Genomic DNA, 27,287 nt, shown 5'->3' on the forward strand with positions numbered 1-27,287 from the left:
ATGACATTTAAGATGTTTAATAGCTAAGGCTTTTCATGACAGTAAAACATGTCTGCTCCTGGCAGAACCAATTTACTTCATAAAAAGATGATGGGCATCGAAGAGCGTCCATGTGGAGTTTGCTTTCATTGTGACAACTGCTGACAGTATACTGTACAAACTGGACAAGCAGGACACAAAGGAAAAAGACTGCCAAATTTGGGGCAGTCCTTCAAAATTCCTGCTTCACAGAAAAGTATGTCAGATAGTCTAGGCCTGTAGGTCAAAGATGGATGCCCCCAATATTGCAGAGGAAACTTGGGTGACTGTCCAGGCAGCCAGATGTCTCTGTCATTTTTTTTTTTTTTTGGTTTTTTGAGACAGGGTTTCTCTGTGTAGCTTTGCACCCTTCCTGGATCTCACTCTGTAGACCAGCCTGGCCTCGAACTCACAAAGATCCACCTGGCTCTGCCTCCCAAGTGCTGGGATTAAAGGCGTGTGCCACCACCGCCTGGCTCTCTGTCATTTCTATAGTTTTGAAATGTGCTTGTTCTGTACTTCCTGTTTACTCAGATATTACCTCCTTCTCTAGTCTCTGATGGAGCTGAAAACAAGATAGTTATAGTTTCCCTTGTTACCAAATTCAGAAAAGAAACTCACATAGGGATGTAAAGTTTAGGGGTTGAGAGACATAAAAGTTAAATTGTCTATCTAAGAAAATGTTTTGAAGTCTAAAACGATGGTTTTGGGTTAGTGATACAGGTTAGGATAGAAGGTGGATTACATACACAACTTTGGACTCATCAAGATATGGCAGAGAGGGTTGGGGATTTAGCTAAGTAGTAGAATGCTTGCCTAGCAGGTGCAAGGCCCTGGGTTCGATCCTCAGCTAAAAAAAAAAAAAAGATGTGTTGCATTTGTTTATTTTGTGGAATATTTGTTTAACTATGTAGAGATGTGTTGCATTTGTTTATTTTGTGGAATATTTGTTTAACTATGTAGAGATATGTTGCATTTGTTTAACTACCTTGCTTGCCTAAGACACCTGATTGGTCTAATAAAAAGCTGAACAGGCAATAGCGAGGGAGGAGGTATAGGTGGGACTTCTGGGCAGGGAGAGTAAGTAGGAGGAGAAATTTAGGCTCCAGGGAAGAAAGAAAAAGAGATGCCGGGGGGGGGGGGGGGGGGGGGGGGGGCAGACAGACAGACAGACATGGAAGAATCAGGAAAGTAGGACATACAGAATGAAAGAAAGGTAAAATCCCTGAGGCAAAACGTAGATGAAGAGAAGCGGGTTAAATTAACTTGGATTTTTTTAAGGCCAAATTTCCATTTACTTAATTGTCTTTGGCTTCATTTTATTTTTATTTATTTATTTAGGGTTTTGTTTGTTTTTGTTTTGTTTTGTTTTTTGAGACAGAGTTTCTCTGTGTAACAGCTCTGGCTGTCCTAGAACTCCCTTTGTGGACCAGGTTGGCCTCGAACTCAGAAATCCACTTGCCTCTGCCTGCTGGGATTAAAGAGGCCTTTAATCCCACCGCCTGCTTCATCTTCTTTATTATTACTTGACACAAAAGTTTTCAAATTTTTTGGACCATGGCATTCTTTTTGCTTATTTGTTTAGTTTGGTGATAGAGTCTAGACTTGAGTTCTCAGTTCTGCCTGTGCCCTGGAGTGCTGAGATCACCTGTGTGAGCCCACAGCTGGATGCGCCCACAGTATCATTACTGCTTCAAACATAAGTTTATGTGACCAGAGTTTGAGTCTTAAAATTTACCTCCTCACCATCCCCCCTGTCTTTTCCTTTTTTTTTTTTTTTTCAAATTTTTATTTCATTTGCCTTTTTAAGACAGGTTTTCTCTGTGTAGCCCTGGCTGTCCTGGAACTCCCTCTGTAGACCAGGCTGGCCTCGAACTCAGAAATCGGTCTGCCTGCCTCGGCCTCCTGAGTGCTGGGACTGAAGACTTGCACCTCCACCGCCCAGCTTGCCATCCCCTTTCCACCTCAGAAGTCCCTAAGTCTCTCACCCTGCTGGGACCCAAAAGAGAATAGTGTGAAAGTACAGATAGACAGTCCCTGAGTCTCTCTTCACTTAGAGCCTTACGGTTCTCTGTCAGAACGTCAACAGGTCAGTTACAGCTGTCACAGGAGCCTGACCACTGATAATGGATTTTCGGGCACCACTAGACAACTTGTCAGAAGGACTCTCCACACTCGTCTTTACTGCAAGAAGCTGCTGACCAGAGTGCGTACCTGGTAGGTAGTGAGAGACTGCGACAGCATATTGCAGCGGCTAGCTCCAAGCAAATCCACCTTCTGACAGACATCCATCTTTAACTTGTCAAAAGAACCTTTGCTATTTCTCACTTGGATCTGTACCTGCAATCACAAAAAAAGCCCATTATTACCAACACCAAAGATGGAAATCCAAGGGGTCTGACACGTGGAATTTCAACAATTCCTTTCTCTGTGTCATAACCACCCCATGGTGAATGAGGGAGACTAGCTAGTTTTGCTCGTGGTAGGAGATTCTTATATACACGTGTGTGTGTGTGTGTGTGTGTGTGTGTGTGTGTGTGTGTGTGTGTGTGTGTGTATGTGGAGGGGGAGGTCAGAGAACATGTGCCCTACATCTTACTGGCACTCCAGTAGCTAACTAACTGTAAGGTGAGAAAACCTGAGATGAAAGGTCAAAATTAGCTGGGCGGTGGTGGTGCACGCCTTTAATCCCAGCACTTGGGAGGCAGAGGCAGGTGGATCTTTGTGAGTTCAAGGCCAACCTGGTCTACAAAGCCAGTTCCAGGACAGGCTCCAAAGCTACAGAGAGACCCTGTCTCAAAAAACCAAAAAAGAGTGTCCCAGATGAAAATAAACATCCCAAATGTTTAGGACATGGGCAGCATATGGTAAGAATAGAAGCAAAAAATGGAAGGGCTGAGGGGATGGCCCAGTGGACAAAGGCACACTCAGCCTGGTGACCTGAGTTGATCCCTGGGACCCACAAAGGAGAAGAACCAACTCCCACAAGCTGTTCTCTCCGATCACATGTTCGCTGTGGCATGTACTCACACACACAAAATAAATGAGTAAGTGTAATAAAAAGTTTTAAAGATGAGCATCTTCTAGTGGTATATATGCCTCTCACAAACAATAAGTAAAATGTAATACATTTAGAAGGATAAATAGAAGACATAGTCAATGTGGGGAAGCATTAATATTTCTAAATCATTGAGGTATTTATATATACATTATTCCTTAATAAATGCCACTGGGTAGTAAAAATCAACTACTATCACCAGCTGTCATGAAGCACTTCTGGGAACTGAGATACTGTGGCAAACAAATGTTCATCTCGCCATTGTCAGGGAGGGAGGGACGGAGAAAAGGTAAGTCATTCCAGGGGTCTCTCAACTAGGAAGCATACTCAGTAAGTGAACAGAACAGAACCTGAATCACTACTAATGGTCAGGAAGGTTCTTGGCAAGCTGGGATGATGTTTGAACTGGACAGGAAGGTGATGGACAGACACGCCAAAACTCCTGGGGTGAGCCGTCTGGGACCAGGGAAGAGGTTCTAGAGGAAGGGGCAGGTAGAGCAGAGCTGTGGGGGGTGCATAAGAAACAAGACAAGGGCTGTGTGGGGTTAAGAGGCCAGAGCTCTGCAGGGTTTCTGAAAGGGACCAGATAGGAATCTGCATTTTTGTTATGTTTATCTGAAGTGAAATTCATGTACACGTGACCATGTGAAAATACAGAATTCAGTGACATTAGTGCTTTCACGGTGCTGTCTGACCACCCTCATGGCGTATTGTCACTGTCAAGGGCTATAACGGAGCAGGACAAGACGCTGCTCTGGTTGCAGGATGAGTCTTCACCTGTTTTTACAGGACTGCCCAGAGTCATCAATGAGTTGTGGTCTCCAGGGTTATGTCAACTTGATACAACTAGAGCCATTCTGGAAGAGGGAGCCTCAACTGAGAACACACACCACCACCACCACCCTACCCTTTTTTCTTATAACAATCATTTCCCATGATTTTTACTTCAGCAATAATAATTTTCCCACTAGTAATAAACAATTTTCTATCTGACATAAATTCTAAAAATCTAGGTAATATTTAAATGTGATTAGAGCTTTTGTGAAAGGGATAAAAAAAAAAGTGGGTATGAGATGCCATATAAAGAGTACACTTGCTGAACTATCCAAGCAACCAAGAATTGACATTAAACATATTTTTCAAAAAACAGTCTTGAACTGGGTGCAGTGGTATACACTTGTAACCTGCTCTCAGGAAGCCAGGCAGGAGAGTGCATTCCTGCCCAGGCTGGGCATACAGTGAGAGCCTACCTTTTTTTTTTCTTCTGGGTTTTCAAGACAGGGTTTCTCTGTAGCTTTGGAGCCTGTCCTAGAGCTCTGGCCTTGAACTCACAGAGATTCACCTGGCTCTGCCTCCCAAGTGCTGGGATTAAAGCACTGCCCAGCTTCTTTTGGGGGGAAGGGGGGCTTTTTTTCTTAACTATGTAATTTTCATCTCAGATTTTATAATAAAAGGCTGATGTTTTATTAGCACTGTTAAATTATTCTGCATTAGTTCTCTATGTCAGTGTCAAGAAAAGGACGGGCTGGAGAGATGGCTCAGCGGTTAAGAGCACTGGCTGCTCTCCTCTTCCCGAGTCCTGAGTTCAATTCCCAACAACCACAGAGCAGCTCACATCTTGGAGTCAACGCCCTCTTCCAGTGTGTAGACGTACACTCAGACAAAGCACCCACATACATCAAAGATAAAAACAAACCTAAGAAAAGGAAAGGATACATTTTCTTACTTTTTTAAACTTTTCCATTTGTTTGAAGGTGTCTGGGTCAAGCTCCTGGGATGCATCCTTCATCCATAGCAGGGCTCCTCTATACTCTGTACGAGACCGCTCCATACGATTAATGGTCATCAAGGTGTCAGAAACGGCCCTCTGACTGAACGTCGCTACTTCTTGCTTAAGACGAGACAGGGGAGTGCACAAGGCCAATCTGATAGAGAGGTAAAGATCAGAGGAAGGCATGTCCATAAACAAAATTCCAGACACATTGTTTACCAAGTAGATGGGTCGCAAACATGCCTAGAAGATTTAGAGCAGACGGAGTTCCTAGGAGAACTGTTTCTAAGGTCCACCCCTTCTAACTTAGGAAACGTAACTTGGTAGCACTGCTGAGGCTGATCCAGAGAAATAACCCAGCAGGCACATTTACCACCCAGAAGAGAGTTTCTGAGACAACAAAGGACCTTAGTGTGGAAATCACAACCTATCCAGAGTGCTCAGCTGGCAAGTGTTAAGGGAGAAGCTGTGTTTAAAGATGAGCTAAAAAATGCTACAACTACAGAGGACGCAGTAGTTCTGGACAGCTGAGTGGGGACAGGAGCACACGTGTTTCAGGAGCACAAAGCAAACCCAGCTGCTCTATGGCTGCTTTTGATACAGTGGCACTAGAGGGTCCGGGACCCACTGGCTCAGCTCCTTTAAGGAGGATTTCTGCACTACTGTGGCACTACAGAATAAAGCCACCTGGGCCAGAGGGCACACTACAGACCTGATGAGGTCAGCTTTCTCGTTTCTGTTATACAAGGATGTGAGCTATATTTTATTATATATGTGTGTGTGTGTGTGTGTGTGTGTGTGTGTGTGATCGTCTTTGTAACACATGTCGTTATGCTAAACACTGTGAAATAACAAGTGGAAAGTATGTAGTTAAGAAAGAAAAAAATCGGGCTGGAGAGATGGCTCAGAGGTTAAGAGCACTGACTGTTCTTCCAGAGGTCCTGAGTTCAATTCCCAGCAACCACATGGTGGCTAATAACCATTATAATGAGATCTGGTGCCCTCTTCTGGCCTGCAGCCATGCATACAGGCAGAATACTGTATATGTAATAAATAAATTTAAAAAAGAAAAAAGAAAAGAAAAAAATCAGGCTGGGTTTGGTGTTACAGACTTTTAATCCCAGCATGCGGGGAGGCAGAGGCAGGTGAATATTTATGAGTTCATGGCTAGTCTGGGATACATATTGACTTTTCTAAAAATAAATAAATAAATTTAAAAAGAAAAATTTCAGGGGCTGGGGAGATGGCTTAGCGGTTAAGAGCACCGACTGCTCTTCCAGAGGTCCTGAGTTCAATTCCCAGCAACCACATGGTGGCTCACAACCATCTGTAATGAGATCTGGTGCCTTCTTCTGGCCTGCAGGAATACATGCAGGCAGGACACTGTATACATAATAAATAAATAAACAAACAAGCAAACAAATAAAATCTTTTAAAAAAAGAAAAATTTCAATTTAATCAGAGGTAGTATATGTCAAAAAAAGTGAAAGACTGGAGAATGGCATGGTCAAGGGTCGTGACTCCTCTAGGATGCATGAGGCATGGGGTTGACCATCAGCACCTCAGAAAACAGGGAAATGGAAAACACAGGAACGTGTAAGTGTTAGCCATTCTGTGACTCCATTATAGTAAAGCATTTGAGAATTGGAGTATAGCACTAAGTGCTATTTTTAGGGATTAGGCAACCAAGAACATTCATTTTTAAGTAATTCTCTTGAATGCAAATAAATAATTAAAAGCCAGGCATAAAATATATATCCCCAAACACATTTCTCTTGAATGCCTTATTAGACTGGTCAGTGACCTTTCTTTGCGAACTATACGAACTTAGCACACACGTCGGAAGCACGATGTGACTACAGAGTGAAGGATGAGGAAGAGCTGTGGTGAACCTTTGCTTGGCTGAAGAACAGAGTGCCTTGCCGGCGGCATCCATCATTCTGCCAGCTTGAGTTGTGTCCCGTTCTGCTTGAAACTTTAAAAAGAGCCCTAGTTCGTTTTCTTCCTCTGATATAACTAGAGAAAAAAGTTACAGTTTAGTTCATTGTTTCATTTCATCCTTTTCTTAAAACAGAGACTAGGCAGGAGACTACAGGTAAAGGTGCTCTCCACCAAGCCTGACGACCTGAGTTCAATCCTTGGGACCCACATGGAGGGAGAGACCTGACCTACAGGTTGTCCTCGGATCTCCACACATGTGCAATGGCACGTGTGTGTGTGTGTGTGTGTGTGTGTGTGTGTGTGTGTGTGTGTGTGTGCGCCGCACCTGACACACTAAGATTCTCACAATAACTCCACACTAAAATTGCAAGGGGAAGAACAGCTTTAACATGTGAGTCTGTGCCTGCTTGTTTGTGGAAAGGTAAATAACTTTGCCAGTCTCCAACACACTGTTCGCAAGCTCTCCGGTGATTTAGATGCCAAGTCAGCAGACCTTCCTTCTGGAAAACTGATCAATAACCAACCAACCCACAAAGGAATCATTTTCTAAGGCGCAAGTGCTCTACCACTGAGCTAAATCCCCAACTCAATAACTGCTTTTTTTTAAATATACAAAGTATTCGTTTCTTATTTATAATTGTTGAATTACCCTTGACTCCCACTCTGGCCTAGGTTTCCAGTGCTCCCTATCCCGCAGAGTGGGGATACCCACAGACATCTACAGTCCTGCTGTAGAAATCATAAAAATTCTCACCTAGTGTACTGCCAGCCAGCACGGACCATGAAGAGATGGTCCAGTGTGTGCTGCCAGATGTGAGAAGAAACTGAGGGCAAACAGAGACTCTGGCTAACTTGACTACTGTCAGATCTGTCACAGCTAATTCAACACAGTAGGGCTTGGCAAAGACTGGCTGTAGCTCAGAACATGTGTGCTCTGCTCACGTGAGGTCCATGTACGCACAGGAGTAAGCTTAGGTTTTGTATGGTTCATTTTGTTTTGGATTTTTGTTTTCGAGACAGTTTCTCTGTGTAGTCCTGGCTGTCCTGGATCTCACTCTGCAGACCAGGCTGGCCTCAAACTCACAGAGATCCGCCTGCCTCTGCCTCTGCCTCCTGAGTGCTGGGATTAAGGGCGTGTGCCACCGCCCGGCTCTGAGACAGGGTCTTAGTATGCATAGGATAGTCTTGAGTCTCTATGTGACCCAGGCTGTCCTCCAGGTCATTCTCCTGCCTCAGTCTCTCAAGCACTGAGATACACACATACAGCATCACACCTGGCTAGCATGCATGTTGTTTCTATTTAGTTACTCTAGGAATTCATTTTGACTATCCTGAAACTCACAAGGATCCACCTGCCTCGGCCTCCTATGTGCTGGAATTAAGGGTGTGCTCCACTACACCCAGCCTGGAACTCACTCTTCTTACACTTGATGAAAGTGCCAGACTAGGTGAGCCACAAAGAAAACATGGCTCCTTTAAGCACAGAGTGCTTTAGACACACCATCTAGTTCCTACCTGCTAACTTCTAAACCACTCTCCAATGGATGAGGAGGAAGAGTCCATGAGGGCCGAGTTAAAGGGAACACGAAGTGATAACAAATGTCGTGTCTTCTTTCACCTCAGCCACGGAGGAGAAATGGAGGTTGAAAACTACGGGCATGTCTTTAGTTTGAAGATCATGCAGGGGTCGTGGTAAACAATAAAGATGAGATGAAAGGTCATCACAGATCCAGTGGCAAATGAGTGTAGACCCAGAATTGTCTCTGTGGTGGAGTGAATGAAGATGGCCCTGTAGACTCATAGGGAGCGGCGTTATTGGAGGAAGTGTGTCACTGGGGGGTGGCCTTTGAGGTCTCAGAAGCTCAAGCCAGGCCTAGTAGCTCACTGTCTCTTCCTGCTGCCTGTGGATCCAGATGCAGAACTCCCAGCGACCTCTCCAGTCCCATGTCTGCCTGCATGCTGCCATGCTCCCCACCATGATGACAATGGACTGAGCCTCTGAAGTGTAACCAGTCCCAGTTAGGCATTTTCCTTTATAAGAACTGCCATGGTCATGGTGTCTCTTCACAGCAATAGAACTTTAAGACAGCATCCAATTCGGGCAGCACTTCATGAGTCTCCAAGTTACATCGTCACCTGTCGGCAGGTCCCTTTCTGTGGGACCTTGGCACGCAGCCCTGAGCCCTGTCCCACTGGCTGCCGAGCATAAGGGGTGATGGACCAGCCACAGAAACATCTGGTCACTTGACTGTGTTTCTGCTGCTGTCACTGCTGTCACAGGCACCGCTTGGGTGAGCTCTCTCCCGCTCCAGCAGCCCGACTTCCTGTAGAGAGCCCCAAAACAGCTTGACCACACAGCTGCCATGACAGGCTTAGAGGCCCAGGCACAGCTTCTGTGACAGGCTTACTGGCAGGCAACACCCAGACTCAGGAAAAGCCATAAGCTGACCCCACCCAGGGAGGGCCTACATCTAAGGGGAAGTACCTGACACCCCAAACATTCCAACCATTAGATAAGATGGCCAGATGTCCCTGAATCTAGCACACACCTATTTCTGTTTTACAGATACCCTAGACAATTGTCAGCCAATCAAGGTCCTGGATCCTGGAAATCCCCTCACCCCAACCTCTGCTATGATAAAAACTCTACCCAGCCTGAGCTCAGGGCTCTGTGTACTCACCGCTGTATTGGACAGACAGAGAGACCAAGCCCCAGAGCTTGAAGATAAAGGCTCTTTGCTTTTACATATGGGATTTGGTCTCCATGGTGGTCTTTTTGGGGTCCCTGCGATCTAGGCCTAACACTTCCCTCTCCTGCTGCTGTGCTACTGGGCTCAAGAGATGGCCACATAAACTTGCTTCTGACTGACTTTTAAATGCTTCAGTTTATCTGTTCTTTATCTGTTTACTCTGTCTAAAAACAAAAACAAAACCCACATGATCATGTGGTCAGATGCCAATCACATGGTCAAACGCCATCTTTACTAAAGGCAGCAGAAAGCCACTTCCTTTCAGAGCTCAAGCTTCCGGTTGGGGCGCCCAGCACTTGAGCCATCTACGATGGTCAGAAGACTCGAACCTCTGGCCATGGTCTCGGCATTCATTCCTCTGAGGCTTCTGTGGGAGGGGCCCAGAGACCTACCCTGGGCTCTCACTGGTGGGAGCTTTCAGTTCCCTACGGGCGGGGCTTCTCCCAATGCTTGAGAGATTTTAAATCTTTTTAAAATGCCATGTACTGGGTCTCTCGATGAATGATTCAGGATATAAGTGCCAGTTACAAAGATATGAATAGATGATCTAAATGCGTCAGATCGGTTTTCCCTTCTATATTATTATATTAAGATTTTAAAATTTCAGATTTTAACATTAATACAATTCTGATACTGTTTGGGTCACCAGCTCAGAATTTTAAATTTTCCTTGGTTACGCATTACCTGCTTTTCTATGACTTGGATTTCAGTACTGAGTGATAATACTAATTTATCTAAAACTTTTATGTCCTTTTATAAAATAAAAATTCACATAAACTTCACACAATTGGCTCCTGTGAAATTATTGGGCCCACTTCACAGAGGCCAAAGGAGCTCCAGATAAACGAGTTTCCTCACACGTCTGTTCCTGAGGGTGGTATTTCTCTCCCTCCTGGTCTCCCTTTCCCAGTCACTAAGATCATGGACCAAGAGGCTCCAAATAAATTCACAAATCTTAACTCCTGTCTCTAGTCTGTGTCTGTTTCAGTGGGCTTCCATCTGGCCGACTGGCACATCCAGGCATCGGCTACTGACTTCAACCGTGAGATGACATGACCCAGTCCAGCCAAACGTAATTATTTCCTGTCTCTACAGCTAGGTCAGATGCCCATATACTTCCGATAAATACCCCATTGCCGGGGTTCCTTCCTTACCTTTGACTAGCCAGGGTCCTGAACACCTGCACCCCATTCCAGCTTGAAGCAGTTATGGAGGAGAATGCATCATCCTGTGTCCCCTATTCCTAAGACAAGCTAGAAGGCGGGGTTAAAGGTAGAACCCCTGGCACAGGGGACCAAATGGCTACCTAATTCCCATTGATATTTATTAACTCCAACACACTTTATGCAGAACCAAAGACGTATTATATGACCTTAAGAAATAATTATTTCTATATAAGTCATTCATGATTATAGTCTGGCTGTACTCAAGGATCAGAACTACATCTACAGGGTCTTAAAATGGTAACAGATTCAGAATCACTGCCAACAGCTTTAAAAATGTCTCTCCTTACTCAAGGTCTATTCAGGTTCCTCCTTATCCTAGCCAACTTCATTAAGCTGTAACTAACTGGGAAACCTGAATATTCAGATTGAATTTATATATATGCTCTCGTTAATTTAAATACATCTAACAGATTTTGTTCCCCCAGTGCTTAAACACCTTAGAGGTCTGAGAATACGGCATTCAATATAAAAGCTTTTTATGATAGTGAGACATGTCAGCTCCTCACAGCATCCTGTATCTTCTCCAAGAAGATGGATGGCTGCAAAAGAATTCCACCCAGAAGCTTAGGGCAAGGCTGGCCACAGCGAGAAGCTGAGATCCTGTCCAGACTGTGAATAAGAGGAGCAACAGGGATCAATTTTCCTCTCTGCCAAGATGGGTAGGAGGACCTCATTACATTTCTACTTCACAGAAAAAAATCTGTCAGATCTTCTGGCCCATCAGCTCAACAAGTGCTGCCTTTGGGGGGTCTGTCCCCCAGTGACCAAAGAGAGACCTGAAATTGCTGCCTAGGTGGGTGGAAAGCTATCTCATTCTTAAATTTATCCTTCTCAGATCTGACGGTGTTTGATGACTAACATGTATCAGTTTAACAGCCCCAATCCCAAGACTACAACCACCTTGATAGCTCGCTCACTAAAATAAGTTTCCTGTTAAAAATACAGACAGGTATGTCTCATTCACAGACTTCATGGTACATGATAGACTGGTTTCAGATATAACTCCAAAGTTTTAATATTGATAAATGCAGATTTGATAAACTGATAGAGTACTGAATGCAAAGAGTTCTTAAGAGTCCTTAAATTTCTGGGGTTTTTCCCCCCTTTTTTTGCTATGATATAAATCCATTCCAGCTGTCTTACAGATACATGCAGGTTCCTGGGAAAAGTTCTGCATCTGTATCAAGAAATCTGGTCTGATGAGAACTAACAATCTCCAGAGCCCATTTCTGACCCCACCCATTTTTTGAGTATATTTAGCAGATTCACTGTTCCCACCTGACCTCCAGAGAATCAGCAGATGTCATGGCTTCTGTACTCCTGATTTGGCATGCCATTTCCCCAAAAACTCCTGGAACATCATTGCTGCAACCCACCTTCTCGGCTCCCTCACGGAACAGCTCTCCCAGGTTTCCCTTCCCCACTTCGCTCCTTGTCAGCAGGAAGCAGTCTCAGGAATTCAGCACCCTTGTTCCCCCACTTGCTATCCATGACTCACTCACCTTTTTATAATAACCAAAATGGAGGAATGTTAGTATTCTGACCCGCCCCTTGAAGACCCACCCAGCATTCTGATGTAAAGTCCTCTTTAAAAAAGAAAACTAGCCGGGCGGTGGTGGTGCACACCTTTAATCCTAGCACTCAGGAAGCAGAGGCAGGCGGATCTCTGTGAGTTCGAGGCCAGCCTGGTCTCCAAAGCGAGTTCCAGGAAAGGCGCAAAGCTACACAGAGAAACCCTGTCTCGAAAAACCAAAACAGAAAAAAGAAAACTGCTCCTCCCCCACTCTGTCTCTCTCCATTCCCATGAGGTGTGCATCCTCGACCTCTCTCCTCCCTGCTCACTCTTTCTGTCTCCCTCTTTTCCTATCTTTCTCTTTCTTTCTCTATTATAATAAACTTATTTCCATGTGGATGCAGTGCCTGGGGTATGAGTGACTGTCCATGTGCCACTGCCTGCTGCTACATCTACTGGGCATGTTTTCCCTCATGCTGGGATACCCTGGCCCGGCCAGCTGGCACCTCCCATGTGCAATATCATAACAAGGTGGCTCTGGGGATGAAGCCCTGGAAAAGCACTGCTGACTGTTATCATCATCACAAACTCAAAACTTTCAATTCCCTTTGGTTTCTTCTAAATACAGACTTACAAGTGCCTCCATTGTTCTAAAAATAGCTCTGTCCAATCTATACATCCAGCCCTCAGGACAGAGGAAAGAGTGTTCATGCTTTTAACCCAGAATCATTTTGGGGGTTCCCCAACTTTTACTATGACTCAAAGGCTTGAGTCTACTGTGTTTCCTACAGTGCGGATTCCAGAACAGGTTATAAACAGTGGAAATGCTAATACGTCTAAAACTTTTATCTCTTTTTATAAACTTAAAAAGTTCTTGTAAGCTTCTGTGAGTCATGAGACTTGGATCCACCTCTCACAGGTTCAATGGAGTCCAGGTAAGTACTCCTGCCAATCAGCAGCCTACATTTCCCCCACTGCCTACCCTTCCCCTTTTCTTGAGACTCCTCCCTTCCCCCAACCATGGAACCACAGGCCTGGAAGTTTCAAGTGCACCCAATATTACTAATTTTCCCTGAACTCCCGAACGTCACTTCTGCTCCTCGTCTCTATCTGTCTCGCAGACTCCCAATCAATGCAAGACTGCAAACTGCCCCCAAATGGCCTGCGATGTGCAGCCTTGGATGTTCCTGCAGAACCTGCATCACAGACTGCTCCAAAGCAGCCTGCATTTCCCTAGCTCCAGGTGGTCCCACAGAACCTGAGCAGCAAGCAAAAACAGACAGACAGACAGACAGACAGACAGACACATGTCCCCTGCCTGCACTCCCCTCTCCCTTCCTGTCCTGTGACCACCATCCCAGTCTTCCTGGGCCCTGACAGTGACACCCCATTTCAGTTTAGTAGTAGTTACAGAAGTCAGGCAAGGATCTGGGCTTGGATTCCCTTCCCCAGCTTCCTTTCCTATGGAACTCAGCCATCTTGGCTACATGTTCCCTCGGTCCTTCCCTTGGCTGTGTTCCTGGACCTCTCTTCTTCTTCTCCCCTCTCCTCTTGCCTCTTCTACCCCGCCCCCATGGCCTGGTTCAGTCTGCTGACCCATTCAGCCTGGACTCCCCCAGCTGTCTCTGGCTGTGATCTCCCTCATATTCACATTACAAATCTTCTCAGCCATACCTAGGAGTGGTCATGTCCTCATTTTCATTCAGGAATAATGTTAATTTAATAGTCTGATTGCTTGAGAGGTCTGAATTTTCTGTGCCTCATAACTTTAACATTCGAGAAAATCTTCACTTTTGGGTGAACATGGAACACTTCCTTATCAGGTATAAAGTGAGCATAAGTCACTGCTGAGTCTTACCTTTACTGATGCTGAAAGGGCAGGTGATTTCAACCTGTGCTGCTTTTGTGGTGGGACCAGCCTGCCAGCATCGACAGATACTCTGCTCTGACAGGCTCATCCCAGGGCAAGTTAGTCCCTACAGATGTATCCATACAGATGTTCAGTGACATCAGCAAATGCTGAGCTCATACACTCAACATTCAGTCTCCATCATACGAAGCTTCTAGTACTGCACTAGCCTACTGTATTTGTCTGATAGAATGATCAGCAGAAGACCTGTTAGTGTGAGAGTCTTCAAGACACCACGTGTTTATATATCGTCTCAAAGAGAAAGCACACAGTGGAATCTGCACACATGATCTCTTCCTTATTCTGAAATGCCAGAAGAATGTTGAAGGATCTAGTGATTTCATGGCAAAACTGAAGACATACAAACTTGCCAATGTTTCCTGACATTTCCATTTCAATGGACTAGAATGGTCCAGTCATCCTGGCAGCCTTTTAGAGCTTAGTATTTTTGACCCTAAGTAATCTGGCCCCGAGTTTCCTTTTCTTTACCCTTCTTAGTCTTAATTACAAACTCTTCCATGCATATGGGCTGCTTTCTTTCTGTAATCTCATCCCCTGGCCTCTGAATCTTTGTTCCTCATATATCCACCCTCCACAGACCACCTTACCATTACTACATTCCTTTTGTCAAATACTATACCTCCCCCAGTTATTTCCAACTGCAGTTATAACTCTGTTATGTCTCTAAACTGACTCCACTGCATGCTTATTGTATCAGCTTTCATTTTGCTACAAAAAGTTCTTCAACTATTTTCTTGGGAAAGGCACATACATAGTGTATATGACATATTTACACACACACACACACACACACACACACACACACACACACACACTATCTTTCCTAATTATGCCATATTGGAGTTCTTCTTTAATGTCAGCTTTGATTTTAACTGGTGACCTTGACTTACACAGCTTTGGAAGACATTATTTTGTTTGTTTGTTTTTGAGGCAAGGTTTTACTATAACCCAAACTGACCTGGCATTAACTGGCCCACAGGGGAGAGCCACCACAGAGACAGGAAAGCAATTTATTAATGAGAAAATATTTACACACTATTGACTACAGGCTAGACACTGTTTTTAAGGTTTGGGGACATACAAGTAAACAACAGCAATTCTCGATAATCAGGTCCAGCACAATGGCTCAGTGGGTCATGGCACTCACCACCAAGCCTGATGACCCGAGTTTAATCCCCAGAACCCACATGATGGAAAGAAAGAACTGGCTCCTGCAAGTAGTCCTCAGACTCCATGCCCTGACATGTACATACCCTGACCTCAAGTAACAAGTAATTAGGTAACTAGTATGTAATAAAAAATTTAAAAGCAGAGCATATTCTAGATGTAAAAAGAAACACTAGATAAAATACGTAGCATGCTGAATATTGTAAGAGCACAGACAGGTATAAAGGAGAGGGAGTTGCTGTGGATATCGATTGCTCTGTGTGCTGTGAATGTGTTGCTCTGATTGATAAATAAAACACTGATTGGCCAGTAGCCAGGCAGGAAGTAGAGTATAGGCGGGACAAAAGAGAGGAGAATTCAGGGAACAGGAAGGCTGAGTGAGGAGACACCAGCCCGCTGTCCAGGGAGCAGCATGTAACAGGTAAAGCCACGGAACATACAGCAACATATAGATTAACAGAAATGGGCTGAGTTTAAGCGTAAGAGCTAGTCAGTGGTAGGCCTGAGCTAATGGCCAAGCAGGTTTAAATAATATTAGCCTGTGTGTGTTTATTTGGGTCTGGATGGCTGCAGGACCTGTGTGTGAGAGATTTGTCCTGACCACTGGCAGGCTGGGACACAGGAAAACTCTAGCAACAGGGAGTTTGAACTTGGATATGGGAGTCAAAGGAAAGTCTCATCAAAAAGATGGCCTTTGGGGTGGGGGATTTAGCTCAGTGGTAGAGTGCTTGCCTAGCAGGTGCAAGGCCCTGGGTTCAATCCTCAGCTGAAAAAAAAAAAGACGGCCTTTGACTAAAAATCCAAGGAAAGTTAAGGAGCGTAAGATGCAGATATGCTTGTCAGGAAAGAAATCAACACAATTCAATGAAAGGGTTTAGGATATGAGATCAGAGATGTAGCCACATCCAGTAAGCCATGAGAACTGAAGCAGAGAAAGACTCAAAGGCTACGTTCCAATGAAGTGGTCAGGGACAGAGAAGAGGCCACCAAAGGCAGACTGCTGGGGAAGGAGGCTGAAGAGGAAAGTGGGGTGTGCACATGGAAGCAGAACAGAGCGGTGAACAGAGGGGAGAAATCAGCTGTGGGGTGAGGACTGGTCACTGGGTTTTCCTTCTGGTGACTGTGACAAGGATTCTTGGAGGAGAGGAAATGATCCACTGAGCACAAGTGAGGCAGAAGGAAGGAGCCTGCTGTGGTGGACAGGCCTGTGATCCTAGCGTTCAGGAAGGTGGAGGCAGGAGGATGCCAGGCTAGCCTTGGCTGCATAGCCAAACTGTCTCAAAAAAAAAAAAAAAAGGAATAAAGTCCCTCCCTGGCACACAAACAACCTTATCAAATGTTCCTGTGAGAGAAGAAAGGGGTGAGGTACTGCCTGTGAGATCTGCAGGGGTCAAAGAGGTTTTGAGTGATGGACACACACTTAAGACTCACCCAGAGAGTAAACCCAAAAGTAGGAAGTCAGTCTGGGTCCAAGGTCTTAACGAAGAAGGAAAAGATGGACACTGGGCATTTTGAGACCAGTTCACTAAATATTCATATTTTGTAATTAAAAACTCATGAAATAGTTTGATAAACAACTACTTTCTCATTAAATGACTCATTTTCAAAACTGCATACCAGTATTTATTTTAAAGGAGAATTATGGGATAGCTATGATGTCATACCATTGAGTCTTAGTTGATACTTCTCAACTATCTTCAGAAGTTCATTGCATGTCTCCTGGATGGAGTGAAAAACCTGGAAAAAATGAAGAACAATAAACAAATGCAACTTTCAGCACTTCAAAACCAGAACATTCGCATAAAGTATCTATTGGGTATATTTCATAAATTATGTCCATTTTACTGGGCTGTGATGTGCGTCTCTTAAACATAGTAACTATGTCTATTTTAGAAATATTATATCTATTTTTGAACAGCAATGTACTTCAGGCTTAGTTTTAGTAGAAAGAACATTTAAATTTCCCTGTGAATACTGGAGAAAGAGAGGTAGATGTGTGGAATTCATCTTCAGAATTTGTTCTCCCTTCAGTTTCCAATTATCTAACACGAGGAAGTTACATCCAATAGAAAGCGCATTAAATAATGCCACAACATGGGAAAGAGAGCACTTTAGAAACAGCCAATGCTCAATATGGCTTTTTCTAATAGTAGTCAAAGCAAGACAGCCCAATAAATTTACTATAAAAAATAATGTATTAGGCTGGGTAGTGGTGGCACACACCTTTAATCTCTGTGAGTTCAAGGCCAGCCTGGTATACAGAGCGAGTTCCAGGACAGCCAGGGCTATACAGAGAAACCCTGTCTTGAAAACAAACAAACAAACAAAAAAACAAAAAACAAACAAACAAAAAAAACTGGGCAGTGGTGGCACACGCCTTTAGTACCAGCACTTGGGAGGCAGAGCCAGGCAGATCTCTGTGAGTTCAAGGCCAGCCTGGTCTACAGAGTGAGATCCAGGACAGGCTCCAAAGCTACACAGAGAAACCCTGTCTCAAAAAAACAAAAAAATATTTCTGTGTGGAATGTGGGTATCTGAAAAAAATAAAAATAACAATAAGTAAAGTAAATAAATAAATAAATAAATTTAAAAATCTATTTATTAATTGTGCATTGTTGTTTTTTCCCTGTGTGAGGGTGTTGGTCTCCTGGAACTGTAGTTACAGACAGTTGTGAGCTGCCATGTGGGTGCTAGGAATTGAACCTGGGTCCTCTGGAAGAGCAGTCAGTGCTCTTAACCACTAGGCCATCTCTCCAGCCCCATAAATAAAAATTTTAAAAATAAAAAATAAAACCAGCAACAACAACAACAACAACAAAATGTACTTGACAGTGTGGTGGTACAGCTGTAAAGCCAGTAAAGGAGATGAAGTCAGGGAGACTGTGACACTGTGGTCATACACAGTCACCACATGTAAAGCAGTACATGCAAGCTTATAATAATTTTATCTTATGTTTTGTTTGAGACAGAATGACCACAATGTAGTATAAAATTCAAAAAGATGCAAGAATTCTGAAAATTTTCACCATAAAGAAAGGACAAGTGATTGAGATATGTTTAACCTGTTTTCAACATTATGTATCAGACATATGTATTGATGTTTTCATGGTACCCTACTTTGAAAAGAGATTTATCTTTATTTTTATGTGTTTTGCCTGAAGGTATGTCTCTAACCACATGCATGCCTGGTGCTACTGCAGGCCAGAAGAAAGTATCGGATCCCCTGAGAATGGAGTTACAGACGGTTGTGAGCTGCCATTGTGGGTGCTGGGAATCAAACCTGGGTCTTCTGGAAGAGCAGTCAGTACTTTTAACTGATGAGCCATCTCTTCAGCCCCTTTTTCCATTAATGTGTACAATTTTCATGTTTTTATGTATCAATTAAAAAATGAGTTAACATAAAAAGGATATTTATGACATCAAATATAAGCTGCTGTGGAAAGAGAGGACTGGAGATCCATAGTTTAGAGGTTGAACGAACAGTTGCCTAGCATGCAGGAAGGCACGGTTCAATCCAGAACTGCCGTAAGGAAAAAGAAATGATTTGTAAGTAAATAAAGTTACCAAAACTTGCTTTTGGGTTATTTTTGTTCGAAATTTCCCTTCTTTGCTACTATGGTTAATCAGCAACAGAAAATTAAAAACGACCCAGTGGACTGATTTCAAAGTTAAGCACACAAGATGGAGATGTATACCTGATAAAAACCCTTCACACATAAATTTAAACTTTCCCATGTGGATTTCAGATTGATCTCCTTTTACAAAGTCTTATGCTGAAGACATTCTATGGTACTGTTCAAAGGACCCTGACATTTCTAGACTGAGGCACCACCCTCTGATTATTGAGTTCTCAACACCACCAGGGAGCTTTACTGCTGATGCCTCATGAAACCTGGGGAGATTAATCATGAGCACTAAACCTGGTGGAGGACTATAATGATTGTTCCAGGTAACTTTACATGTGCTTGAATTGGATTTGGTATCTGGTTATAGTCATTTAAAACTCAATTTTCCGGGGCTGGAGAGATGGCTCAGTACTTATAAACAAACATTGGCTGCTCTTCCAGAGGACCTGGGTTCAATTCCCAGCACCATTTGTAACTTGGGTTCCAGAAGATCTGATGCCTTCTTCTGGCCTTCTCAGGCATGGCACACATGTGATGCAAAGACATACATGAAGACAAAACACTCATACATATAAAATAATAAAAAATAAAAATCAATTTTCAATGCATATGGAAGATTGCAAAACAATACAAAGATGGCTCTCCTAAGTAAGATGAGGTGACTATGGTAGGTGGGAGTCCCCAGGTCCTCAAGACTTACTGCTATTCTACAGTGAAATTTATTTCTCACTTTCTATGTTTTTCTGAAATGGAGTCTTATGTAGCCCAGAATGGCCTTGAGCTCCTCCCCCCCCCCCCCCCAAGGGCTAGGATTATATATCAGCACCAAGCCTTGCATTTTTTTCAGTCTTTAAGAAAAATAATACAAATATGGGAGAAAGAACATAGCTGATTCCAAATATTTGTGTATTGGTCAACATTATAATAAAATGTCATAGATTACCTAACCGTACAAAACACAGAAATATTTTCTTCTATGGGATTATGTGTGTAAACAGGGGTAAGTTCTCTTAGTGTCCAAACTAGTACAGTCTGCTCATGTCTCCACACGTGACTGAATCACAGGGATTACTCTGCAAACACATGAATAGTAACTGCTCCCCCCACACCTGCCACCCCTGTCTTTCTTTCTTTCTTTCTTTCTTTCTTTCTTTCTTTCTTTCTTTCTTTCTTTCTTTCTCTCTCTCTCTCTCTCTCTTTCTTTCTTTCTTTCTTTCTTTTTTTCCTTGGTTTTTCAAGACAGGGTTTCTCTGTGTAGCTTTGAACTCTCTCTGTAGACCAGGCTGGACTTAAACTACAGAGATCCACCTGCTTCTGCCTCCTGAGTGCTGGGTTAAAGTCCTGTGCAAGGCGTGCGCCACCACGCCCTGCTAACTATGAGCTCTTCACAAGCACATTTAAGCATCCCAGGGCCAACCTGCCTTTCCCCCAGCGCTGGCCCCTTTCTCTCAATTTGACACTGCTAGAGCCACCAGAGAGAAGGAGCCTCAGCTGAGAAAATGTCTCCATAAGGTCAGGTTAGAGGCAAGTCTGAAGGGCATTTTTTTAATTAGTGACTGATGCGGGAGGACCCCACCCATTGTGGGTGGAGCCACCCCTGGGCTGGTGGTCCTAATCCTTTAAGAAAGCAGACCGTGCAAGCCATGGGGAGCAAGCCAGTAGGCAGCATGCCTCATGGCCTCTGCATCAGCTCTGCCTGAGGATCTACCTTGTTTGGGTTCCTGTCCTGACTTCCTTTAATGATGGGCTACAGATGTGGAAGTTTAGGACAAATAAACCCTTTCCTCCCCAACTTGCTTTTGGTCATGGTGTTTCATCGCAGCGAAACTTGGTGTTTAAGTGCCCGGGAGTCCCAAATGACTACCAGTTCCACGCAATACAGTCTTCACATTTACCTCGAGCTTAGCATCCAGCTCTGCGTCAGACGCCACCACGTGCTCATCCTCCTTCCTCCCTGCTGCTTTCATAAAGACCTGTTTAGTTTTCCAGTACTTCTTCTGCATCCTGCTCACTACCGACTGGGTATCTTCTGGTCGGAGCTGCCCAGAGGAATCCATGGATAACTAAAAACACACGAAAATTAAGATTCTTTTAAAAACTTACAGTAGATTAATAATTACATTAAAAACTTATGAATAATTAATATCTAGCTTACATGTCAATATTTAATTGACAAACCAAAAATGGTATTAAAGGTAAACATGATAATGCTTCCTTTATATGATCTGCATTTTAAAGCTGTGATGACAATGAATAAATAAGTATCGGATATAATGAAATACACATCAATTTACGGAGACCCCCAAAGATGACATGCATACGCATGTCCTTTAATCTCTTACAGATCCATTTTGGGAAACTTGAGTGAGCTCTGAAAAGCTCACCTCTAACTTGATGAATCCTTAAAGTCAGAGCCAATCACAGGCCAGGATGAAGTCGCAGCAGCCAATCACAGGCCAGGATGAAGTCGCAGCAGCCAATCACAGGCCAGGATGAAGTCGCAGCAGCCAATCACAGGACAGCAGAACTGACACCTGAAAAAAACGGGAACATATTTGTGGAGGGAATAGTTCTTCACAGTTTTTCTGGGCTTCCCCGGTGAGAAGCTGACTGCAGAATTTACAAACTGCCCTCATTCCTCAGTAGGGTCGAACTAATGCAACATGACAAAGTTGGGGGATTCGGTTCTCAGCCCCTGAAAGCCGAAGTTCTTGGGGGCTCCTCTGTAGACTCGGGTGTTTTGTTTTGTTTTGTTTTGTTTTTTTGCAGAACTGCTCCAAGGTCTGCATGGAGGACAGCACGCAGGAGACCACTGATACCACATGTGTTCCCAGTACCTCCTTTAACAAGAGAGCTGATTAAAAAAAAAAAAATCCACCTGTTCTTTGGCTGTACTGCAGGATTAAAAAGGTAAGTGGGTGGGCACCCTAAAACCACAGTAGCTTGTGGAACGTTTAAAAAAAAAAATCTTGCCTAGACACAGGCATGGTTATGTAGAAAACAGAATCAGGAAGTAACTCACCACCCATCAACCTTGCTGGCCTCAAGACCGGATGGGAACCGCTGGCACCACGCAGCCAATGACAGCAGACGACGTCATCAGCAGCAGGCAGTGCCCAGTCCGAGACACCGCAGCAGCTCTTCCAGTCGCCCGGGGAAAGGGAGGGCCCACGGTAGCTCTGCTTACACCACTCGCGAGCAAAGATCAGGCTAGAACAGGATGGCCCCCTTCAACAATAAATAATTACAAAACAAGTAAGAAGAAGCAACACTACATGAAAGAAAAAGGAGAAACAGCCGTGACATTAAAAAAGGAAAAGGAAAAAACCCACTTGAAAATTAGCTCCATAAAATAGAAGTTTGAAAAGCTTCATGCAGATAAAAACAAGATAACTCCACACAACTGACCATAAGAGCTGAAAGAAACAAGAGATAAGAAAAAGCAACGGCTGGCTGGACAGATGGCTCAGTGGTAAGAGCACGGGCTATACTTCCAGAAGTCTGGGGTTCAATTCCCAGCACCCACATGGTGGCTCACAACCATCTGTAATGAGATCTGGCGCCCTCTTCTGGCACACACGTGTACGTACAGACAGAGCGCTCATACATAAAATACATAAATAAGTGTATTTTTTTTTTAAAGAAAAGAAAAAGCAGCTGGGCATGGTGACATACACCTTTGATCCCATCGCTCAGGAGGCAGAGGCAGGTGGATTTCTGCGAGTTTGAGGCCAGCCTGGTCTCAACAGGCCAGGACAGCGGTGTTACACAGAGACACCCTGTCTCAAGAACAAAGAAAAAGGAAAGAGAAAGACATGTTGAATTTGAAACCGCGTTACAAACAAACAACTACAGGCAAACAGCTGTCTGGAGAAGCAATTTGGGGGGGGGGTTAAATACAAAAAGTCCAGGTAAATGAGGCTTGAAAACAGCATGCTTAGTCAGGACAAGGGTGACTGATATAATGTATGTAATAATTCTGGACAGAGAAACACCAATACTTGGAATAGCCAAAGTAAGAGAGGTATAAAATTAAAACTGGAAGACCTTATCACGTTCCAGGAAAAACTAATTACTATCCAGACTGAGATGTCTCATGAATATTATTCAAGTTCAAAGAAAAATAATGTTCTCAACACCTGGGCTGAACAATCGGTGCCATCTCCAAATTAAGCAGTTTACTCTGGCTCAGATACCCACTCTTAACACAAGGTGGTAAAAGTGAGGGTTGAGGGTTAACTCTCTGGCATGTCACTGTGAGGCCCCTGAGTTTGAGACCCAGCACCACGTGGAGAAAAAATAAGTGTCAAGTGCTGAGAGACAAAGTACCATATGGACTTGTCTACCAGCTAGAATATAATAATAATAATAAAGTATAGTACTCCATCGTATGGATTGTACTGGTTTATTATTGATGAATACACATTGTTTTCAGATTTGGCATTATCTCAAACCACAATACAAGGAATAGTTAAAATACATACAAGCATATTTATTAGATAAGTTCCTGGAAGCACAGACGCATCTTCAGGTGTCTAGGTTTTGCCGAGTTGTCCTCCACACTGCACCAACCAGCATCATTTCCCCAACAGGACATGCTTATGTGGTGTCTGCATCACATTTTGGTAAATCTTTCAATATTTCAGAGTTTTCATTATTGTTATGTGTTATGGTATTATGAGATGCTATTCTTCCCCACTGTCATCAGAGCAACTATGATTACCCTCAAGAAATCCTCACAAGATTAGCTCTGCTAATGTTCTCTTACAGAAGATGGGGGTTCAAAGGGCTCAGGAGGCACATAGAGATGAACACAAGGGCTCGCTTACAAGGCAACACACAGAACTCATGAGCCCTTCTCCTCCCCAAGGTATAAAGGCAGTTCACTCTGAATGGGGACGCTCCTATCAGGTGGTGTAGTGCCCGTAAATAACCTCAGTTCAGCTCTGGCTCCCTGAGCTAGACTTGGGCCGATCATTTGTTTCCATGATCAGTGTCCTATGTAGGGTGAGTAGATGTCTCCCTAGAAAAAGTCATACAACATATCTGTGACTAGTAGTCTTTGATGTTGCAATTATAAGTAGTTTGGGATGCAGTGACCCACATCCATACATAGCTAACAGAGTAAATGGGTATGTTCAGATTGCCCCATCCATCAGCTACTTCCCCATCTCATTCCCTTTCCTTGGGGCAAAATAGTATTGAAATTAGGTCAGTTCATAATCCTGCAGTGGCCTCTAATTGTTTAAGTCAAAGAAGATGGCACAGAGCCTGGAGAGATGGCTCAGAGGTTAAGAGCACTGGGTGCTTTTCTAGAAGTTCTGAGTTCAATTCCCAGCAACGACATGGTGGCTCACAGCCATCTGTAATGAGTTCTGGTAGCCATGGATACATACACAATAAATAAATCTTTAAAAATTAAAAAAAAAAGAAGATGGCGCACCTCCCACTTTAAATCAAACACCAGAAATTAAAGTGGAGAAGCTAGGTAGAAAGCTACAGCAGATGAAGGTCGGGCCTTCATTAGACAGAGAGCCTGCCTGTGAGTGAAAGCAAACACTCTGGGAGTAAATTCAAAGTGCCACCCGGAACACACGAGTAATGAGAAAGCAACCAGGAGCACAGAAAGAGATTGAGTGCTTTGGACAGATCATACCAGCTGAAGTGTCTCTTAGCCAAAGCCTAATCCAGAGCAAGGATTCTATCCAGAACAGGGCCCTACCTCTCTTCAATTCGATAAAGTTACAGACATGTGAGGAAGCTGCAGGGCATTTGTAGTTAACAGAGTCTGGGGCATGAGATGGTTTTATTTAGGTGTGGAACTTTTGGGTGTTATTTCATTGTTGAGACAGTGTCTTGCTTTCTCCATTAGGCTGGCCTGGAATTCAAAATTCTCTGGCCTCAGTATACTGAATAATAAGAATACAGGCATATGATATCACATCCAGCTCTGATTCATGAGGTATAATGTATAGAGATTCATGCCAACTCTAGAACATTGTCCTGATTAGTTTCAATTGTCAACTTGATACAACCTAGAGTCACCAGGAAAGAGGGAATCTCATTAAAGACTGCCTCCATCAGCTGAGTATTGTGGCACACAGCTTCAATCCCAGCATTCACCAAGCAGAGGCAGGTGGATCTCCACTGTGGGAGGATCCTTCTGTGCCCTGTGAATGTGTGTTGCTCTCATTGGTTGATAATAAAAGCTGATTGGCCTATAGCCAGGCAGAATAAGGCTGGGCAGGAAAGCTAAACGGAGAGACAGGGAGAAGGAGAAGGAGTCGGGGCAGATGCCAGCCAGCCAGCCAGCCAGCCACTGAGGAAGCAAGACATGTAGAAAATGAGGTAACAAGCCATGAACCATGGGGCAAAGCATAGATCAGAAAGATGGGTTAATTTAAATGTAAGAGCTAGCTAGTAATAAGCCTGAGCCATCAGCCAAGCATTTACAATTAATATAAACCTCTGAGTGATTATTTGGAAATGACTGCAGGATGGGGCAGGACAGAGAAAAGCCTCTGTTTACACATGGCACCCAATGTGGGGTGTAGATCCACATAAGACCCAAAAAAAGCTTTAAAAGATTCTAATACATAAAAAAAAAAAAAAAAAAAGCCAAGAGCAGCTTCTCAGTTCATGTCTCTAATGCAGGCTGCAGTATAGAGATGCCCTGGCCACAGTGTGTAGGCTTGAGCTGCAGCATGGTGCTGTGGATATCACTCTGTATAAATAAAATGCTGTTTGGCCAGTGGCCAAGCAGGAAGTATAGGCAGGACAAGAGAGAAGAGAATTCTGGGAAGTGGAAGGCTGGAGCAGAGAGACACTGCCAGCCACTGCCATGACAAGAAAGATGCTTTAAGGTACTGGTAAGCCACAAACCAAGTGGCAAAGTATAGATTAATAGAAATGGGTTAATTTAAGATAGAAGAAGTAGATAACAAGAAGCCTGCCACGGCCATACAGTTTGTAAACAATATAAGTTTCTGTGTGTTTACTTGGTTGGGTCTGAGCGTCTATGGGCCTGGCGGATGAGAGAGATTTGTCTTGACTGGACCAGGCAGGAAAACTCTAACTACAAATGGTGCCCAACTTCTTGGCAAGAGTTTCCACCTAAACCCTGAGAAAAAATATTCTAAAACGGAGCTAAAAACAGCTTCCTAGTTGTCCCTATCAAGTTAGTGGCAGCCTGCAGGTTTGAGCTACTATGGCGGGTTCCTGTCCTGTGCTTCTGACCTGCAGTGTGGCGGGAATAAGGAATCTACAAGCGGCACTTTACTCTGCTGTGTGGTGGATTTAGTCTTTGCTAGTTTAAAAAAAAAAAAAAGTTTCTGGGCTATGTGCTACTTTGATAGAACTGCTTCTGACAGTTGATGGTACACATGGCTCCAGACCCAGAGCTGGCAGTAAACTGTACCACCGCCATGTTGGGAAGTTGAGGTGGGCAGAGCCAGCAGCCACAGCGGCGTTTCAGTCTTACAAAGATGGATATTACACAGAGAATCTGGTTTGTGTTGTCTTTGGAATTTTTAACTACAAAAAAAGATTTGATTGTAAAAGCTATTGAGTTAAACAAATATGTAAATTTTAAAGGTACCTTGACTTCAAAATTTGGATATAAGGATATGTTGCTTTGGAAAAGAGTCTCTGCTTTTGTTTCCACAGAAAGCCAGAGGCTGTGGATTTATTCCAGATTAAGATACATCAGGTTTGATCAGCCAAGACCACCTGAAAGGTCTCTGATGATACCATGGCCCAGATGATCCAACATCCAAAATGGTTTCAAGGTAACTGGCTCAGAGGTTCACCCTAATGGACTACTCCATAATCCTAAAATTTTCTTTGTGTCCCCATAAGATACAGCGCCCCCCTCCAGCAGGAAGTAGTAAGAGAAACTACGCCCAATTTCCCAAAATTATCAAGCTGGTTTTGGAGATGGAATTGGCTCACTCCTTCTCTAAACCCAGATATATTGCTCAAAAAAAAGGTTAAGAGATTCTTGTGTCCCAAATCAGAAGAGCCCTCTGGTGTGGGACAGAAAAAAACAATTTTTATTTAAAACAGGTTGATTATAAATGCAACCTCTTTCTAAAGAAGAAAAGGGGATATGATATAGATATAATAGGATGAAAGGGTAGATTAAGGAATTTACTTCTAAAGAGCAACAACTTGTTTAAAATGTTTTACATTGGTATAGATTTTAGTCTATTGATACAAACTTAAAGTTAATTTTGTTATACTGTGTGTATATTTCTACTCTTGTTTAAGGTATTATGTTTGTACAGCT

General features: G+C 43.5%; 1 protein-coding gene across 4 annotated transcripts in view; it reads right to left on the reverse strand.

Moving 5' to 3' along the window:
- Window positions 1-27,287, reverse strand: part of Ica1l (islet cell autoantigen 1 like) — a 57,462-nt gene that overhangs the window by 23,624 nt on the left and 6,551 nt on the right. For all 4 annotated transcript variants that reach the window (XM_036173541.1, XM_036173542.1, XM_036173543.1 and 1 more), the window contains exons 2-8: window positions 22,023-22,228; window positions 21,385-21,534; window positions 20,896-21,063; window positions 17,039-17,111; window positions 6,740-6,863; window positions 4,803-5,001; window positions 2,233-2,358 (exon numbers count right to left, since the gene is read on the reverse strand). In XM_036173541.1, the coding sequence (XP_036029434.1) occupies window positions 2,233-2,358; window positions 4,803-5,001; window positions 6,740-6,863; window positions 17,039-17,111; window positions 20,896-21,057 (684 nt within the window). In that variant the 5' untranslated portion in view covers window positions 21,058-21,063; window positions 21,385-21,534; window positions 22,023-22,228. The remainder of the gene's footprint in view (window positions 1-2,232; window positions 2,359-4,802; window positions 5,002-6,739; window positions 6,864-17,038; window positions 17,112-20,895; window positions 21,064-21,384; window positions 21,535-22,022; window positions 22,229-27,287) is intronic.

Source organism: Onychomys torridus, chromosome 23, assembly GCF_903995425.1.
Source record: "Onychomys torridus chromosome 23, mOncTor1.1, whole genome shotgun sequence".
In the NCBI taxonomy this organism is placed as follows: Eukaryota; Metazoa; Chordata; class Mammalia; order Rodentia; family Cricetidae; genus Onychomys; species Onychomys torridus.